This window comes from Pimephales promelas, chromosome 13, assembly GCF_988280905.1.
Source record: "Pimephales promelas chromosome 13, fPimPro1.hap1.1, whole genome shotgun sequence".
Classification (NCBI taxonomy): domain Eukaryota; kingdom Metazoa; phylum Chordata; class Actinopteri; order Cypriniformes; family Leuciscidae; genus Pimephales; species Pimephales promelas.
Genome location: NC_142781.1, coordinates 10,259,647 through 10,277,192, shown reverse-complemented (window position 1 = coordinate 10,277,192; position 17,546 = coordinate 10,259,647). Strand labels below are relative to the sequence as shown.

Genomic DNA, 17,546 nt, shown 5'->3' with positions numbered 1-17,546 from the left:
CCGCCGAGTGAACCGACTAGCTTAAAAGGTCTATTCAAAGTCAAATGTGTTTTATTTGAATTTTCTTCAACTTTCATCCATGGTTTCATTACTTGAATGCTCAGGAAATTATGTTTTTATTCATGACATATTTATGCTATCTTTAGTGTTGCACGTGTCAACAAAGCCATCTGTTGGCAAAAGAAATCTTTAGTAAGCTCTTTGTTTTGCTTGTGTTAACAACAGAGAAAGTAATTTGATGCGTTTTATTATGATATAATGTAGGAACTTTGTTCACTAATGTGTTTTATTTGATTAAAAGTGAATTTGTATCATTAACTGTGCACATGTTAGTGTGTAGACATCAGTAGACATCACATTCCTGCATCTCGTCGAAATTCAAAATAGGAAAACTGACTTCAAAGCTGCGTTTTTTTGCACTTTCCCAAGTATGAAGTTGTTGAATGAATTAGCATGAAGTATGGATTCTGTGTTTCTGAGCTGAATGAAACGTAACTCGAAAAAACTCCCACACAGCTTTCTGTAGGTATTCTTGTCCATATAAAGTGTTATAATAGAGACACCCACAGGCTCCAGCTGGCATCATCTCTAATCACCAGTGATCCTTATGACATTTTCAATGTCTTGCTTTCATGTCCTCTGAATGCATGTGATTACTGTAAGAAGACCTATAAATAGCTCTGTCACTCTCTTTCAGAAGAGAAACTGTGTTTTCGGTGGCTGCAAGGAAGATGTGAACTTCACGTCTGCCTGCAGCCTAAACATACTGTCTCACCCACTAACCATTCATGGTATTTAGGACTGATGTACTTGTATAGAAAAGTACAATTTGTTTGTATGCGGTTTGTGTAGAATTTGATGAAGAAAATATTTATTTTTAATAAAAATGCCTATGGCTTATGCCTACAATAACGTGCTTAGTAACATATTACAGTAATGTATTAATCCATGTATTTATATGCATCACTGTAACGAAACTTAAAAAATAAGAGCTCCGACTTCCTACAGTAGGTTGCCTATGAAAGTCTGTAGATTAATTTGTATGTGAAGGAAGGGTCGTTTTTGCCGAGAAAATCGAAAGTATGTGACGTTTATAAACGTTCCCGAGATCCTCTCTCCCGTTCAATGACACACGAACAAACGAATGCTTATACAATGTTCAGGATAATGTTGACAGAGCTATTCTGTACTGTAATGTCAATGTTTCATGCAAAGAAAAGCTATTAATTTAAACTATAGTCTCACAGAGCCAGCTCTACATGGTCTATAGTCTCAAGTAGCTTAAACTATCATAACGGTGTAATTTAAATTAACCTGTCGACATGATGCCGGTGAATTGCAAAGCTTGTGCAAACATATCAAAGTCCTTTTAGGCAAGTCATTCCACTCGGCCGCCATCTTGGCAACGCCTCTGGGCAGCTATTTCGGACTTACAAGACCAGGCTCCGATCTAAACCAATGGGCAGAGACGCACTTTCAATAGTCACCGGGACATAACAAATGCTTGTATACAAACGGTAATAAAATATGAGAAAAATCGCTGAATAAGTTTGATGACTTTGCCCCAAAATAAGGTTTAAAACACCTTTTTCCCCACAGGTTACACTTTTACTGCACATGCGCAAGGGTTCTCTCACTCTCTGTCACGCGCGCTACTGCTCGCTCGCTCTAGATTCAGGGAGATTTGAACTAATTTGCTATCAATCTGCGGGAGACTCCCAGAACTTACGGGAGACTTGGGATGTCTGATATTTACACAACTAACACATATCAAATCTGCCGCCTTTTCAAACATTACCATATTTTCCATTGTTGCAAACCTCAACTGTGCGCATGCGTCGGTGGAACCAGACGATAGGCTTAAATGTTTCCCGGCTTGACTGTTAAAAGCAGACGATTGGCTTTCCAGCGGGAAGGGGCGGGGCATGTGCATACAACCGCCATCTTTGGTGTTACGGGTTTTCCTCAAGGGTGTAATCCATCGACCGGAAGTTGAAACCTCGCGGGCGCTGCCATCTTGTAGCAGAACTTCACTTGCGTTATCATTTCCATTGACTCCCATTCATTTTGGCGTCACTTTGACGGGGAATAACTTTACATTTGAGGCGTTTGAAGTCCCCATTTGTCCATTATTTATTTCTAAAGAATCACGACAATGTATAAAATGCTCCATTACCTTGTAGCTTATGTTATGGCCCCGTAGAAGCAGTTTTTTGTAAAGTAGGCTAAAGGCCATTGCACACTGAGTACGAAATTCGCATCCGAAATTTTCGCACGTTAAAAAAAAAAATTCAACCTCACGTTATGTCAGTCACGCTTGCACACCGCCTCCGAAACTTTCGTCCGTCATAAAATTAATCGGATCGGGTTCGATTTTCTGCGTTTTTCGCATCCAGAGCCAGCATTTTGAGAGGTCTTTTGACAATTCAGGGCCGGGGGGAGCTCGTCCTCAAATCATTGCACATATGCGCCGTGCTTTCAGTTTCGGTTTTCAATTCGATCAAGTGTTTATGTTCTCTTCTCTATATTGGATTATGAAATTAATAAACCTCCCCTTTCAATCAGATTGAAATTTAGGATCGAAATAAGGTGTGATTGAGCAGCCTATTCGATAACTAATGTATTATTTGGGCACAATATAGTTACACAATACACAATAACATCCTAGCTGTTCTGTCTGCCCAGCGCTTCCACCGGGCCGCGCGCGGGCGGGCGGGTGTGTGTGTGTGTGTGTGTGTGTCCGTCCATACCTGGTCCATACCAGACACACTGCCAGTCTCTGTTCAGAATCGATTGGTTCACGGAAATTGGTGGTCTTGTGGCTCCAGAATCGCTAGCAAAGAATCAAACTGTCCCACTGACATTCTGAGGTAAATTTTGAAAAGCTCAGGATAAATGCGCAACTCCTTAATAAGGAACGCTCCTTCCTCTCGGCGCAATTTCAAGATTGGATGGACGTAATATTTTCTCTTTCTTCTCTTTTCAATAAGAGAGAGGACAAAAATCATCCTCACTGCTTGACGAATCCATTTGGTATTTTTGCGTTTTTTCCCCGCAAAGGTTTAATAAATACGCAACGGACTCGGTGTGCAAGGTTTCTGTGCGTGCCGAATTTTTAGGCTGACGAACACGAAAATACGCATACGAAAATTTCGTACTCCGTGTGCAATGGCCTTAAGGCCGGATTCACATTTAGCGCCTAAAAACGCGTAGAAAACGCTGGGCGCGCCGCATTCTCCATTTTCCTTCAGTTGGTTCTTGTCACATGACCTATTGTGTGCGTATGGTGCGCTTGCAGTATTCTGAAAAGTTGAGATGTTTTTATCTTGACGCGGCGCGGACGCGCATGGAAAAAACGAGCGCGTCGCACCGCGACCGCACCGCTTCCATTATAGCGCATACAGCACGCCTACATTTGAAATAACGAACTTGAGCGCGCAAAAGACGCGATATGTGAACCGGCCCTAACGATTGCATCATAACCACGCGACTCTCTGTCGCAAAGTAGAGAGATTACCGTATGGACAGGAGGAGAAGCTCGCGCGCAATCGGGGAAACGTGGAGGCAAAATGACAAAATAATCAATCAGAATACCTAGCAAAAGTGTTTCCTGCTCCTAGCTCACGGACAGCTCCTACTCACACTCTCCGCCTCTGCATGTTTCAGAAGAGAATGATTCAGATTTCTCATGCCACAGCCACTAGAAGACAGACGGGTTGCTGACATCACATCTACGTCGTCAAGCTCTGTTTGAGATGGTTTGAGTCTGCGCATCAGGAACGGAAGTGTTGGAAAAAAAAAAAAAAAAAAACGCTAAAAAATGGGCTTCACTTGTTTCAATGGAGTTCCAATGAGATGGCTCTGTCCATTTCTTATACTGTCTATGGTTTTCCCTTTATAGTTGTATTGAGGATTGAGGAAGTGGCATGTCTCCAAATAAATAGTCTCTGAACATATCCACATCTCTATGATCAAAAGGTTTCTTAACTACCACTTTCATTTTTGTTCTGTTTATATTATTATTAAGAGGAAAGGATGCAGCACATATTTACATGTCGCTCATAAGCGTCGCTCTCAGCAGCGTGGAAGACGTCTGAATGTTCATTAACAGTATATCGCTGCATCTTATTTTTAAACTCTAAGTGAAGAACGAAAAAGAACTTCGCTGTGAGTATATCGAGCCTTTGAATCACATCGAGTCTCTTGTGTGTTAAATGTGCATGACATGAGTGTGAGAATGAGCAGCAAGTTGCTGACTGCAGTTCACTTAATGGCCACCGGTGTCACTAAAAACAAGGGTTTCTGTATTTTACATATAGAAACTCATTTAAATAATTATAATTGGAGAGTTTTCCATCTTTCTTCAGGATCCATCAAGTCTTCATTCTATGACTGTTTATTGAGAAATGATCCAGTTTGAAATACAGCTTCTTCTAAATTTGCTGAGAGAGATGTCTTTTTCCTGAGAAAGCGAAGGAAAACTATGCCGAACTTACAGAGGGCATACAAACAGGGTGTGTTTGTGCGTAGTTACCTACTGGAGAAGGTAAAAATCAGTCAAATTTAAGTTTGTTGTACTAACTGTATGGTTTAATTTGATTTATAAGATGGAATCCTATTCAATGGTGTCCAAAATTCTGAGAAGCATTATATGAAAGCCTTGTGTTTATTGTTGAAATGAGCCTGAATGCACCGAGGGAGTGTCAGAATTCCTGCAGACTGACGTTATTGCGCGTCTACCATGTCAATAGAAATAGGTTCACCTGCACCGCCGGAACGCAACCTGTTTGAAGGGCCAACATTCCTCACCTGAATGTATTGTTGCTCTGACAACATCCGAGTAAACATCAAGTAATTTAAAACATCTGACAACAATACAGTAGTTATTCCTGACTAGACAGACACACTTTGCATTCTTTTCACAAATTTAATTATCGTTAAACTAGAAATGAGTAGGATCATCCTGTCACTCATCAACAGACTAGCAGTCAATTACTGTCTGGACTTTGTTTTCTTTTAATTTAGCTTTAATATTTGTAATTACAACTAATTGCCAATAGTTTATTGTTGAATGTGGTGAATTTATGAATTTAATGACTGGAATTATACGGTTTCTACATTCAGTCATGCTACCCATAAACTAGTGACGTCCATATTTTATTGGACAGTCAAATATAATTTAATGCAACACAACGGGATTCAAACTTGACAGAGAGTGCTAAAAAAATGTGCATCTTCTTAGAAAAGATTATGGACGATGGCCAAGACAGATAAGGGGGCATTTATTAAACATTTCAATATGTTCATACTCATCTTTACATCCATCAGTTTGTCAGACATGAAAAATTGATGCTGCACTACCTGTGTTGCTTGAATAAAAGATAAGATCAGAAAGAGGGACAAGCATATGAGCTCATGCGCCATCATCCCAGCATGTTAGCACAAGCACTTTTAGACTAGCATGCCATTTTACACACCAGCTTTTTTAAGTTAGAGAACTAGAGTACAAAGATAAGAAAAAAGCAAGAAGAGAGCTAAGAGGAAATAAAGCTCCATCACCACTGAGCAAACGTGTGGTAAAGTTACCTTCATGGACAGCTTTGATAAGCTATAACGGCTACAGGGCTGGAGAACACAAGAGACATTTCACAAACCAATTAAACACATTATAATCATCAGATTAAATATTCAAACAGAAGGCTTCAGACTTCACATTTTTGTGTTAATCCTCTGTTGCTGCTCACATGGTTTCTCAACTATATACATCAACAGAAAAATATACCAGGTGTGACTTATGGATTTACTCATGGTTTGTCTCAAAGCACATTAAAACTCCACATATACATACTGTATAAACAACAGTAAAAACCTGATTTACACCACAGGGGGGGTATATACTTACATTACATGCATACATATAACATACATTTTTTAAATTTTTTAGTTTTTATTGCAGAAGGAGTGTTTTTTTTTTTTTTTTAGTAAAAATTGTTTGAGCTGCGCCTTAAAGGACAACTCCGGCGCAAAATGAACCTTTGGTCTAATTGCACATTGTTACCTATTCAACCGTTATCTGAGATTTTTTTTCATGATTGCCGAATCTAAATAGTTTTATCTATTAAAACAGTTTAGCCTATAATGCTAGTATAACGCTAGTCTATAGGGCATAGAGTAATGACAAATAAAAATCGCTTTTTATTACCACTAACAAGGCTCAAAATAGCCCCACAGTAACACGGTAGCACAATAAGGATCCCTACATGCAAAACGAAGCATTGAGAACTTTGTCAGTGTCCATACAGTTTAATAAGAAGATATTTTATACACACAGTCAACTTCACGAATACAGGAAGAAGCCATCTTTAAAATATAGTCTCTACCAGTCGATCTACGAACGCTGATCCAAGTGCGCTGAACTGTGCAGAATCTTATATGGTCCATTGTTTCCAGAAGAAACACAAACACGAACCATTTTCTTCTCTTTAATATGTACATGTTGCAATGCCTACTGTTCGCGCTCACATTATCACTTTATTCACATCTCACCAGCGCACTTGGATCGGCGTTCGTAGATCGACTGGTAGAGACTATTTTTCAAAGATGGCTTCTTCCTGTATTCGCAAAGTTGACTGTGTGTATAAAATATCTTCTTATTAAACGGTATGGACACTGACAAAGTTCTCAATGCTTCGGTTTGAATGTATGGATCCTTATTGTGCTACCGTGTTACTGTGGGGCTATTTTGAGCCTTGTTAGTGGTAATAAAAAGCGATTTTTATTTGTCATTACTCTATGCCCTATAGACTAGCGTTATACTAGCATTATAGGCTAAACTGTTTTTATAGATAAAACTATTTACATTCGGCAATCATGAAAAAAAATCTCAGATAACGGTTGACTAGGTAACAATGTGTAATTAGACCAAAGGTTCATTTTGCGCCGGAGTTGTCCTTTAACTGTACAGAAGAACTGTGAATTTGCATTTCATCCATCCTGCAATTCCTTCATTCATTTAACTTTTGGTGTGAAGGGGCCAAAAATAGATATTTATATATATATATACACACTCACACTTAATTTTATTTATAAACTCAAAGGATTATTAAAAACATCTGTTCAATTTCTCATTAATACAATTATCTAATCAACCAATCACATGGCAGTTGCTTCATTGCATTTAGGGGTGAAGTCCTGGTCAAGACAATCTCCTGAACTCCAAACTAAATGTCAGAATGGGAAAGAAAGGTGATTTAAACAATTTTGAGTGTGGCATGGTTGTTGGTGCCAGACATAGGGCCCTATAAAATGCGTTTTATTTTTTCCCAAATTCCGTTTTTTCCGTTTTAATTTTTGCAAATTCAGTTTTTTTTTTTACCCTTTACTGTTATTTTAGTTGTAAAAGAGCTTTTAATGTTGCTTTTAATGTTAATGATTAGAATGTACACAAATAAAATAGGCATTTACTCTTAAAATGACAAATACTGCATGATGCAACAAAGCACTGCACTCTAAGTACTTCAAGTAACAACAAAATATGATTATGTCCTGTAAAAATAAATTATATTAGTTTATATAAGTTAAAATAAAAGTCACACTCTAGCTGCGTCATAATGTGCATACTATCCATCCTAAATAGTGGCATAGTAGCTATGCACATTGGGATGCAGCTTCTGTCTCTCGCATGCACTGTCGAGTGCTCTCTCGAACACACTCAGTCTCTGTTGCGCGCACTGTCGAGCGCTCTCTCGGACACACTCGGTCTCTCTCGCGTGCTCTCTTGGACACACTCGGTCTCTCTCACGCGCACTGTTGAGCGCGCTGTCTCATCTCTCGCGCGCGCGCTCTCGACTCGGACACACACACTCGGTCCGACACCTCATAGACAGAGGTGCACGGAGGGGACTTTGCGTGTGTGTGTGTGTGCGTGCGTGTGCGCGACGAGTTTCTTAACTTTTCCGCCGAAGAAAGCAGAGCCGTGGAGAGCCACTTCGCCATGCTTTCAGTGGAAACGTGGCTATTGTTTTGATGCCGTCATGAGCTGAAATGACGGGAGGGGTTGTGTCGCCCAGATCTGCTTCCCTGTCTCTCTGCATTTTCCCCAGACATACGTTCTTCCCATTCCGCGTTAACACTAGATTCCGCGTTAATTCCGCCCGCGATTCCGTGATCGCGGAAATTATAGGGCCCTACAGACAGGCCGGTCTAAGTATTTCACAATCTGCTCAGTCACTGGGATTTTCACGCACAACCATTTCTAGGGTTTACAAAGAATGGTGTGAAAAGGGAAAAACATCCAGTATGCGGCAGTCCTGTGGGCGAAAATGCCTTGTTGATGCTAGAGGTCAGAGGAGAATGGGCGGACTGATTCAAGCTGATAGAAGAGAAACTTTGACTGAAATAACCACTCGTTACAACCGAGGTATGCAGCAAAGCATTTGTGAAGCCACAACCTTGAGGCGGATGGGCTACAACAGCAGAAGCCCCCACCGGGTACCACTCATCTCCACTACAAATAGGAAAAAGAGGCTACAATTTGCAAGAGCTCACCAAAATTGGACAGTTGAAGACTGGAAAAATGTTGCCTGGTCTGATGAGTCTATTTTAAAGACTTATAGGCCCTTTCCATGACAACAACATGTCAATCTTAGGGTCACAAGTAAGTCACAAACCAAAAGTGTCATCTATCACAACAGCTGAAATGGCTTTTAGGAAAAGCTTAGTGTAGGTATCCTGGGAAATCACAAGTTCAGCTCGGTTCATGTGCGCTCAGGACGGCGTTCTCTGAAGGATTGAGCTCTCCTCTGAATTAATCATGCTTCAAGTGAATGCGCTCATTCTCAGAGGACTGCACCGATGAGACGAAAACCGTTTTCTCTCATTTGACCGGAGGGAGAAAGTAACTCTCTTGCATTTTAATCATACTCTTACAAAGTGCTCTCCATCCTGGGGATAAAATGCTTTCAGACATTCAAAGCCCTATGTTCCACATGTTCAGAGATAGAGACTCAAATAGCTTTGACTCGAAAAGGCACAACATTTTAAGTGTACCGCCGTCTGATACACCCACATCCACTGCTAGACCGAGGGGGCTGGCGATGAAACCGTAATGAGGATATATGATTAAAAGAGAGAATTATTGCAGATCCAAGGACTCTTTCAAGCCCTTGGCCAATGCCAACACTCTCGGCTTTGTTTCTATGAAAACTGTAATGAATTCTACCAACAAAGGGCTTCATGAGAACTGCTTTGTAGTCAGTATTTCCAGTGCCCACACAGTGTTTTTTTTACTCACTAGAGACTGAAGGAATAATTCACCCAGAAATACACCACCGTGTCATTCTGAGTATACGACTTTCTTTCATCCGTGCGACACAAAAGAAGAAATGCTAAAGAAAGGACTGGCTGCTCTTTTACTGTACATATTAAAGAGAAAGTTCTGACCCAGGAAAGTCAAAAGTGGTTAATGTGGCTTGTGCATTATATTCCAAGCTTTCTTACCAATACAACAGTCGTGACACGGGCCACATCGATGTTCTGATTTCATTGATGTTAAATATGATATCAAGCAACAAATGCCATATATATTTGCTTAATAAAATATTTGTTCATTGAACAACAAAAAATGTTTTAAAATGTTAAATATTGAATTGTAATCCCATGTTTTATTCTCATCATGGCTGCATTTATCTGATCAAAAATAGTAAAAACAGTAATCCTGTAAAAAATGATTACAATTTAAAATAACCATGTAGTTTATTCCTGTGATGCAGCAAATCAACATATTAGACTGATTTCTAAAGGATCATGTGACACTGAAGACTGGAGTAATGATGCTGAAAATTAACTTCTCAGGAATTAATTGACTTATGTAAGAAATTACAGTCTGCTCCGATCAAACTTCCACTCCAATATAGATTATATTGAAAGGTTCCTTCACTTAAAAGAGCTTATTTATCATAGAATCAATTCCTTACAATCTTAAAAGTATCACAGTCATGTTCATCACCTATAGCGTGGGAAGGACAGCAGGTATTCAAGAACCATCTTGATTAGGGGGCTTCAAAGAGATGTTATCACCTTAAACATTTGGCCGTTCTTATTTGAAAGAAGATCAAAGACAGAACACAGCTGTTACGACAAGAGCAACTTCATTTACATTAAGAGGACAGTAACAGGATAAAAGGTTGAAGATTTGAATGTTCGGGGTTCATTCTGACGCCGGTGAACCCAAGGTGCTTCGTGTGCCTTGCCACTGCTATTCTGTAAATAAACTTCATTTTTGAGATCTTCGACGTCCACTTCATTTTTTCTTACACTTAAAATATTTTAAAGAAATGGTAACAATATTTCACAATATTACTGTTTTTACTGTATTATGAATCTAATACATGCAGCCATGTTGAGCATAAGAGACTTCTTTCAAAAACATTATTTCAAACCTTTGCCCAGTAGTGTGTATATCTATACCAAGCATGCCACACAAGCGAAACCAAAACGTCTCGGTTGCCCCCCTGTGACCGGTCCGTTTGTTTTTAAAATAAGTTTGCTTCTAGTCAGTCCCTCCAGGATTTCACGATTTTTTTTTGTGATTTTTGCGATCAAAATGACTGATTTTGTGGTGGTAATTTCCAAAAATTAGTGAAAACATTTGCGATTTATATATAACATTTACCATAATAGTATTCAGTCCTTCCAGAAAAACGCTGAGTTTTTTTGTGATTGTTGCGGGCAAAAATTGATTGATTAGCCTGCTCGGCCCGTTTTCTTTAAAAATGCGATGGAATATGCGGGATATTTATGCAATTTTATGCGATGAAATTGCAGGAATTTGCAAAAATTGAGAGAACTTGCAAAAATTGCGGTTTGATGAAAAAGATTTCTCTTTTTCAGTGATTCCCCCAACATCCTGTTCTCACTAGGCTAATGTAAGAGTCATTTCTTATTACTTCCTTTGATAAGCAAGCATACTACATCATAGAAAGTGCTGGGAATATTTAATTTCTCATCTTGTTTTATTTCAGACTATAACGAGTGTAAATAAGGTGTGGCCCCTTTAAGAGCTGCGCGCTCCCTGTTGAACTCTCTGCAGTGTTATATGTGCGCCTCAAACGCCCCATGTGTGCGGGTAATTTCTGTTTGATGCTACTTCTTTTATCTTATGTTGTTTATTAAGTAACGATGTGACGGTAGAACGTGTGACAGACAGTTATACGAGTTCGATTTGTGAGATAATCGCCTCCGTGAGTCTGTCCGGCGTCGCGTAATTGCGTCACTTCATAACGTTCCCATGGAAACAGAGGGAAATGGCTGCTCTTGTGTGAAGCAAACGGAACATTTTTTAACTTTCTACTAAAATACACGTGACTTTTTTTTTGCAACGAAAATGCGAGGATTATGAAATTATGCAAACCCCGCATATTTTGCAAGGAAATCGGCAATTTATGCGGCGAAAGTGCGGCGTATTTGAAAAAATGCGGCCCCCGCATAAATATGCGGACTTTGGCTGATTTTGCATTGAATTCAGCGATCGCATAATCGCGTTTTTCTGGAGGGACTGTCTAGTTAGTTATGTGATGCTATAAAAACGGTGCTGTGACATTAATAATCAAAACAATTGTTACAGACACTAGCAGCAGCCAGTGTCGAAGGTAACTCATTACAAGTAACTTGAGTTACATAATCAGATTACTTTTTCAAGTAACTAGTAAAGTAACGCATTACTTTTAAATTTACAGCAAAATATCAGAGTTACTTTTTCAAATAAGTAACGCTAGTTACTTTTCCACATTTATTGACTGACAGCACAAAAAAGATTCAGTATTCCTCAAAATGAATAAAAGTGAAATGCAAAAAAAGAATAACACGCAAATATTTGTATACATTTAATCTCACTTTGACCAATGTAAATGCTTCTGACCTTCGATGATTCAGCTAAACCATAAGCAAAAATTACTTTAGATTTTTTGTTTTTATTGGTTAAGTAAGTGTTAAACATTTTTTCTCCAGTGTCCTATTCTTCTTTGGTTTGCTTGAGCTGCGCCCTCTACAGTACACACTTGAATTTGCATTTCCTTCAGCCTTATTATTCGCCTGGCAAGCCAGACCTACATCAAGATCTGCACGCAATAGGATAGCACTACAACCAGAGCAATGAATGGCTCTGGCAGAGTGAGTCCAATGCGTTTTCCCATCAGCGGAGCTAGTTGATTGCCGTATCCTAAACGTTTGCCGTATCCTGTCGTCAAAACTCCGAACACATTTTCCTTTTTTAAGAATGACTTAAAGGGTTAGTTCACCCAAAAATGAAAATTAAGTCATTAATTACTCACCCCCATGCTGTACCAACCCCGTAAGACCTTCGTTCGTCTTCGGAACACAAATGAAGATATTTTTGATTAAATTTGAGAGCTGTATAACTACCACATTGGCTCCTAAGGGACTGCCTCTTGACGGCCCAGAAAGTCAATGAAGAAAATGTTTAAATATCCCAAGTGACTACCGTGGCTCAACTATATGTTTATCAAGCGACGCGAATACTTTTTGTGCGAAAAAACAAACAAAAATAACGAGTTTATTCGACTATTTCTTTTCTTCCTTGTAGGCCAGAACGAGACTTCCTTTGATTTCCACGACGCATGCGCGAGAATTGCGATCTGAAGTAGTGTAAGCTGGTGTGAGCAGATCGCAATTCTCGCGCATGCGTCGTGGAAATCTAAGGAAGTCTCGTTCTGGCCTACAAGGAAGAAAAGAAATAGTCGAATAAACTCGTTATTTTTGTTTGTTTTTTCGCACAAAAAGTATTCGCTTCGCTTGATAAACATATAGTTGAGCCACGGTAGTCACTTGGAATATTTAAACATTTTCTTCATTGACTTTCTGGGCCGTCAAGAGGCAGTCCTTTAGGAGCCAATGTGGTAGTTATACAGCTCTCAAATTTAATCAAAAATATCTTCATTTGTGTTCCGAAGACGAACGAAGGTCTTACGGGGTTGGTACAGCATGGGGGTGAGTAATTAATGACTTAATTTTCATTTTTGGGTGAACTAACCCTTTAAGAGACGTTCTCTTAACTCCAAGTCCTCCAGAGCCGATTCGAAAGACCGCTGTTCGCCAGGCAGAATCTTGTTTGTTTTCGAGTAGCTGGGAAATCAAGGCGCAGAACCGTCACAACTCTGCCGTCATTGTGTTAAGCCCGCCCACCAACTCTATACACGATATGATTGGCCTGACCAGAGTTTGGTTTTTCCACTTCGAAAGCCAACAAAGAGTTGTTAGAACACCCTGACTGCAAAATAATTGTTATTAAAATAATTTTTAGGCAACCTTATCATTTCAATTTTGGTCTTGAAAGGGCTTTTACATTTGCCTAAAAATATAACTTTTTTGTTATATAAAAAAAAGAAAAACAAGCCCAGCCCACGTGCGAAAAAGTAATGTACCGCATTGCTTTTCATAAAAAGTAACTAAGTAACGCAACTAGTTACTTTTTAATGTAGTAATGAGATATTGTAATGCATTACTTTTCAAAGTAACTTTCCCCAACACTGGTGGCAGTCAAGTACTCATCAAAGTACAGTTAATTTTTTTATTTTTGGGGAAACTATCTCTTCACCAGCTTTTAAAAAGGAACACTGTGGCTTCTTTTCAACAGTACCTCTGTGAAGCCGTGAAAATGTAATTGCCCCTCACTTCTTTAAATATGCACGTCTTATTCCTACCTACACAAGCTTGAGGTGCAAGGACTATCGAAATCCTTTTCGAGTGCAGAGGAGAGTGGGTGTAATGCTCCTCTTCTGGATGGGTTCACGGCAAGCGTTTTGTTGTATATGTCTGTACTGCAGTGGGGAAATACATTTCTGACTTTTTGTGATAAGCAGGTTGATTGCGATACCCTCAGGATACGTAGGTGAACTTTAAATGCTCTTTCGGTTAGTAAAACCCACTCATTCTCCATGAGAGAGGTTAAATCGAGGCCACAGACGCTCAGAGATGCCCACACAATCCCAGCGTGACGGTAAGCTGCTTCTTCTTCGTGCCAGAGGGGATGCTGTGTGCCAATTTAACAGTTTGACCCACCATGAATTAAAGATTGGCTGCCTCTTTCATAACCCAAAACTGCCACCACTAAAGTTGGCACCCGATGGCAAATCTAGGTCTAGCTACTCATATTTGCAAGTGCATGTTATTAAGTCAGTCCTTACTTGTGACAGAAGTTTGTTGTTATTGTCCTCTAGAATCCGGACCTTGGTTTCCAGCTGGCGAATGTAGTTTGAGGATGCATCTGTAAGACAAAATAAAAAGGGAGAACATTTAAAATCGAATGTAATCTAATGTAAAGAAAAAAAACCCATAGTATTAGTAGTGTAACTAGTGGCTTTTCTGTTTCATTTATGAGAACCAATTTTTGCCGTGAAGTTACCGTAAAGAAACATTTCAGGTTGGACCTCCTGAACAAACACACTCTACAAGACCAACAATTGCTTATTTATTTCTTTAGTTCAGCATAAGTGTCAAACATATTCAACAAATGAATCGAAGAACAAGTCTTTTTTGGTACCGTAATCAAAAGATTTGTTGAATCAAAGTCACAAACACTAATTGGGACATCAGGTGAAGCATTTTTAAGCCCAAAATCCTATACCTTTGATATTTTTCAAACTGCTTAAACACTATAACAAGGTGAAACTTCAGTTTAATTAAAGACTTGAGAATTCACCCTGTGATCTATTTTGGGGTTTGTTTTGAATTGATTCAGCCTACTTAATTTCTCATGCATATGTGTTTTTAATTTAATCCCACAACCTAAAATTAGCCTCCCTTCTGGTAACACAATTGAGTTTTTTTTAGTTTTCTCCGTACACAGTGTCAAATAATTCAAATGACCAAAAGCGTCATGCATGGTTTGATGTGGTCTGTAAAGAGCCAGTAACCTGACTAATACTACTTTCAATTTCTGGACTGACATCATGGTTCTGGCTATGACCGCATAGCCAATTATACATCACAGACCGCGTAACATGCAAGACAAAAAACAAAACAAGAAAAGGAATAAATGCAATGCAATGCAAACATCTCAACTTTGTCATATCCATCACCAATGTTTGTCATGAGAGAATTATTTTACCGCAGTCTACAGCTGCTACTCTAAACTCCTGTAGATGTTACAGCAGTGAACTTTACAAAGAAATCTGTAATTGTTAAAGGGTTAGTTCACCCAAAAATGAAAATTAAGTCATTAATTACTCACCCCCATGCTGTACCAACCCCGTAAGACCTTCGTTCGTCTTCGGAACACAAATGAAGATATTTTTGATTAAATTTGAGAGCTGTATAACTACCACATTGGCTCCTAAGGGACTGCCTCTTGACGGCCCAAAAAGTCAATGAAGAAAATGTTTAAATATCCCAAGTGACTACCGTGGCTCAACTATATGTTTATCAAGCGACGCGAATACTTTTTGTGCGAAAAAACAAACAAAAATAACGAGTTTATTCGACTATTTCTTTTCTTCCTTGTAGGCCAGAACGAGACTTCCTTATAGATTTCCACGACGCATGCGCGAGAATTGCGATCTGAAGTAGTGTAAGCTGGCGTAAGCAGATCGCAAATCTCGCGCATGCGTCGTGGAAATCTAAGGAATTCTCGTTCTGGCCTACAAGGAAGAAAAGAAATAGTCGAATAAACTCGTTATTTTTGTTTGTTTTTTCGCACAAAAAGTATTCGCGTCGCTTGATAAACATATAGTTGAGCCACGGTAGTCACTTGGGATATTTAAACATTTTCTTCATTGACTTTCTGGGCCGTCAAGAGGCAGTCCCTTAGGAGCCAATGTGGTAGTTATACAGCTCTCAAATTTAATCAAAAATATCTTCATTTGTGTTCCGAAGACGAACGAAGGTCTTACGGGGTTGGTACAGCATGGGGGTGAGTAATTAATGACTTAATTTTCATTTTTGGGTGAACTAACCCTTTAATGTTCCAATGCCTATAAAGGGTGTCATATGTCAAGGCACTGTTTATACCTGGCATTTAGACTTGATCGGATCACAAGTGGACAATGCTAAATACAGGTGTAAACGGGGTCTAAAACGTTTTGTGCTTGTGCTTTTTTTAAATATTTATATAGATTATATTTAACAAAAACATTTAAAGTCCCCTTGTGGAGAAAATCAAGTTTTTAATGCTGTTTATATGTCTATGTGGTGTTTTTAATATGCTTTTATGTATAAATTCAACACCATTGCTGAGTATTTTCTCCTTAAAACTGCAGTAAATCCAATGGGCTATATGCACGCATAAGTTCCGCATTTGACGCAAGGATGCTCGTCCATTTCCGGTTGTGTAGATTAAAGCGGAGGAGAACCGAGGAAAACGGGATTATGGCAGAGTCTTCAAAATTTACTGTCCTCCCATCTTTGAAACGAAACGTACATACGTTTAGATGTAATTTTATATATAGTTATGTTTATTTAAAGGGTTAGTTCACACAAAAATGAAAATTAAGTCATTAATTACTCACCCCCATGCTGTTCCAACCCCGTAAGACCTTCGTGCATCTTCGGAACACAAATAAAGATATTTTTGATTGAATCTGAGAGCTGGATCAGTCCTAGATAGACTGCCTAAGGGACTGGCTCTTGACGGCCCATAAAGTCATTAAAGAAAAGGTTTAAATATTCCATGTGCCTACAGCGGCTCAATTATAAGTTTATCAAGCGACGAGACTACTTTTTGTGCGAAAAAAACATAAATAACGACTTTATTCCACTATTCCAATACTTCCTTATGGGCGCATGCGCGAGAACTGAGACGAGGACGTTCTCATTCGACTACTTCTTGTTACCGGCTGCTCACCGCTTAGGAGTATTACCGCCCCCTACCGTATAAGATGATGTGCTGATATAGCTGGAAGCGCAAAACTTTCTGTTTACAAGCAGAGGAAGATGCGCGCTGTACATACGCTTTTCAATTAGCGTATTTTCCGCACTATAAGGTGCACTTAAAAGCCTTTAATCTTCTCAAAAAACGACAGTGTTCCTTATAATCCGGAGCGCCTTATATATATGGATCATCATTTTATACGGTAGGTGGCGGTAATACTCCTAAGCGGTGAGCAGCCGGTAACAAGAAGTAGTCGAAGGAGAACGTCCTCGTCTCAGTTCTCGCGCATGCGCCCATAAGGAAGTAATCGAATAGTGGAATAAAGTCGTTATTTATGTTTTTTTCGCACAAAAAGTATTCTCGTCGCTTGATAAACTTATAATTGAGCCGCTGTAGGAATTTTTTTTTTTTAATTTGTCATTTAGGTGAACAAAGATGAGGGATAAAATTGACTACAGGGGTACTTTAAGTGAAAAACACAGATACTTTATTGAGTCATTAAGCAAACAAATCGTTAAATTATAGTTTTGAATAGATTCATTAAAAATGGCCATTTGAACTAATTAATGGGAACAACTAGGAGCATTGTCCCACCCCTCAGATGAGGGACCCACTAACTAAATGTGACTTTACACTCCCATAACATATTTCCTGTTTGTAAAAT

At 39.1% G+C, this 17,546-nt stretch overlaps 1 protein-coding gene across 2 annotated transcripts in view; it reads right to left on the bottom strand.

Moving 5' to 3' along the window:
* ccdc85cb (coiled-coil domain containing 85C, b) overlaps positions 1-17,546 on the bottom strand; it is a 75,734-nt gene that overhangs the window by 20,201 nt on the left and 37,987 nt on the right. Inside the window, exons 2-3 of one of the 2 annotated variants that reach the window (XM_089118463.1) lie at positions 14,202-14,281; positions 5,587-5,625 (exon numbers count right to left, since the gene is read on the bottom strand). In XM_089118463.1, the coding sequence (XP_088974589.1) occupies positions 5,587-5,625; positions 14,202-14,281 (119 nt within the window). The remainder of the gene's footprint in view (positions 1-5,586; positions 5,626-14,201; positions 14,282-17,546) is intronic. The other variant, XM_089118464.1, reaches the window with a different exon arrangement.